Source organism: Macrobrachium nipponense, chromosome 43, assembly GCF_015104395.2.
Source record: "Macrobrachium nipponense isolate FS-2020 chromosome 43, ASM1510439v2, whole genome shotgun sequence".
In the NCBI taxonomy this organism is placed as follows: domain Eukaryota; kingdom Metazoa; phylum Arthropoda; class Malacostraca; order Decapoda; family Palaemonidae; genus Macrobrachium; species Macrobrachium nipponense.
In genome coordinates, this window is record NC_061104.1 from 25,242,135 (window position 1) to 25,244,634 (window position 2,500).

A 2,500-nucleotide genomic window follows, 5' to 3' on the forward strand; every position below is an offset into this window, starting at 1 on the left:
TTCTTGTTGGACACGTTCTAAGAAAATAAAAGTAATGTACATGTACTTGTGAATAACAATGTGTCTGTTTATTGTTGTTCAAAGTAACTGACAGGTTTCTATCGGCAAATCTTATGCAAGAAAGCACAAAACTTTAAGGAAAAAGTTACGTACTAAGTCAAAAAAGTACTTCATTACAACATAGTACATCATCTAAAAAGTCATTTAAACGAATGATTCTAACAAATCTTCATATGACATCTGTCACTAACAGCATCCACATCTTCTATAGAACGTATCTATTAACTGAAGAGTATGGTATGTCAAATAACAGCATTTAAAATCAAGCCACAAAATGTGCACGACATCTTATGGTCACTTACCTGTCTTCTTAAGTTTGTTCTCCCAAGTCTCCGAGAGATTCGTGATCAACTTCTCACTCTCGTGCAACTTCTCATTGAGACTTTCTTCCTCTTGAAGTGAAGCTGGGCCATCTCTTGTCATGTTTCGCAGAGACTGCCAAGGAAACGAATTTGCAATTGACAGTAAAAGGTTTGAAAGGTGTAACAGGAGGAAAACCTCACATCTGCACCATAAATTAATTGTTAGATGGTGTGGAAAGTCAGAGGGAAGAAAGAGAATATGAATGGAAGTACAGTAAAAGGAATGAAAGGGTTTGCAGCTAAGGGCCAAAGGGACACTACAAAGAACCTTTAATAATGCCTACAGTGTACCGCATGAGGTGTACCTGATGGCACTATCCCCAATACGGGGAGTTATGTATAAAGATATTATAAAATTACAGCCTTGCAGGTGCAAATTAAATTCTTTCAACTATTTCTCAAAAGCCCCATCCATCAATTTGACATTAAACTTCACTGCATAAACTAATTAAGGTTTGCATGTATCCTAAATACTGCCTCTCAAAACCCCTCACCTCAAGCTGTGTACGTAAGAGGTCAACCTCCTCTCGCAATTCTCTGATAATCTTGGCATTAGGATCTTCATTAACAACAGCGTGGTTAACAATCCTCTTAGCACGGTCAGCATATCGAAGAGTTGACAGGGTCTCTTCGTAATTATCAGCAGCAGGGGAAACCGTAGCTACCATGACAGTTCGACTGTTACCTCCAAGATTATCCTGAAGGCAAAATAGGTTTTGTTACAAAAAATGAGCTAAAGTGTCATGTAACAAGTAACTTTTTGAAGCATACTGAAATAAAAAGCTAGTAAAGAAGGGCGTTCACTCTAAAGTTCACTTCACTTTTTGAATTAAAATATGAATTCTGTAGCCCAACAATACAATAATGCTTGTCAATGCTAACAACTACAGGAAAACAACTTACCTTAAGAAGCCAAGTTAGAACCGAGTCTCGGTAGGGCACGAAATTATCGCCTTTTCCTTTCCCTTTACCGACTGTCTGGTCAGCTAGCTTTGATATTACTAAGCCTAGTGTTGTCAACGACCTGGGAATGAGATGGCAGTAGATGATCTATCACGTTTGTATGAAACAAGACAATATTTTCTCGTATGAACTTTGTAATCAAAGAACACAAGGATTCCTTTGTGAGGTAAGAAATAAAAATTTACTACTAGTCAGTAACTGCTTAATAATACAGTATTCAAGTTACCAATCATAATTGTGTAAACAGACGCAGGAAATTGAACGGCAAGATTGACAAACTTCAAAATAAATCACAATATCAAAATTACTGGTATGATATGCCTCTCAGTATCATTCACTAGCTTTGAACAGTTCCTCAGTATTAAAGACACTGGTCACTGACATAAAATATCTTACTTATTGATATTTGATCCCTCCTTCAGTCTCTCTCCAACAGCACCTGTCTTCACAGCTCGCTCAGACCCAGCCAAATCGACCAGTGACATTTTTGACACCTGAGAAGAAATGATGTTTTAGCACTTTACTGTAAAATGTGAAGAAGAGATACTAAGATATCAGCCTCTTGTTATAAAAGCAAATGAATTTATGAAAGTACCAAAGAGGAAAGAAAGATAAATACTAATCTGATAAAATTTTCATTCACAATTATTCATTATTATCAAAGGGCTCAAGAAACAAACTCTTAAGTCCATCATCTGACCAAATCCACAAAGTACTAATAAAATATAACTTTTTACAATTGCATAATAAAATTTTCATATGTAAACGATAAAAAACAAAACAAAATTTCATTATCAAGATGGAAGCAAAGAAAGTATTTTGTTTTCATAACATTGACAACATTAAAACAAGTACGCATTCCGTGGTAAAATGGTCTGTCTGTCCACAACAGCCCCCAATCAGCAAGTTCATAACAAGGAATAATCACCTTCTCTCCGGATACCCCTGAAGCTATGTCTGTTACTGTTTGAGTCAGGACGACAGTAAACACTGCATGAGATCTTGAAGATTCGCTGTTCATGTTGGTCGCTGCTACGGTTCGAGCTTTGTTGCCCTCTTCTATGAGCTGCTCAATTTCCTACAGAGAAGTGCAGATGGTTAAGACCAGTTGGCAA

The 2,500-nt window shown here is 36.8% G+C and overlaps 1 protein-coding gene across 8 annotated transcripts in view; it reads right to left on the minus strand.

Moving 5' to 3' along the window:
- LOC135213590 (kinesin-like protein KIF13A) overlaps positions 1 to 2,500 on the minus strand; it is a 590,763-nt gene that overhangs the window by 118,019 nt on the left and 470,244 nt on the right. For all 8 annotated transcript variants that reach the window (XM_064247592.1, XM_064247596.1, XM_064247595.1 and 5 more), the window contains 6 exons: positions 2,314 to 2,463; positions 1,782 to 1,879; positions 1,326 to 1,446; positions 917 to 1,120; positions 363 to 495; positions 1 to 17 (listed from right to left, as the gene is read on the minus strand). The exon at positions 1 to 17 is cut by the window's left edge and continues 132 nt beyond it. In XM_064247592.1, coding sequence (XP_064103662.1) covers positions 1 to 17; positions 363 to 495; positions 917 to 1,120; positions 1,326 to 1,446; positions 1,782 to 1,879; positions 2,314 to 2,463 — 723 coding nt within the window. The remainder of the gene's footprint in view (positions 18 to 362; positions 496 to 916; positions 1,121 to 1,325; positions 1,447 to 1,781; positions 1,880 to 2,313; positions 2,464 to 2,500) is intronic.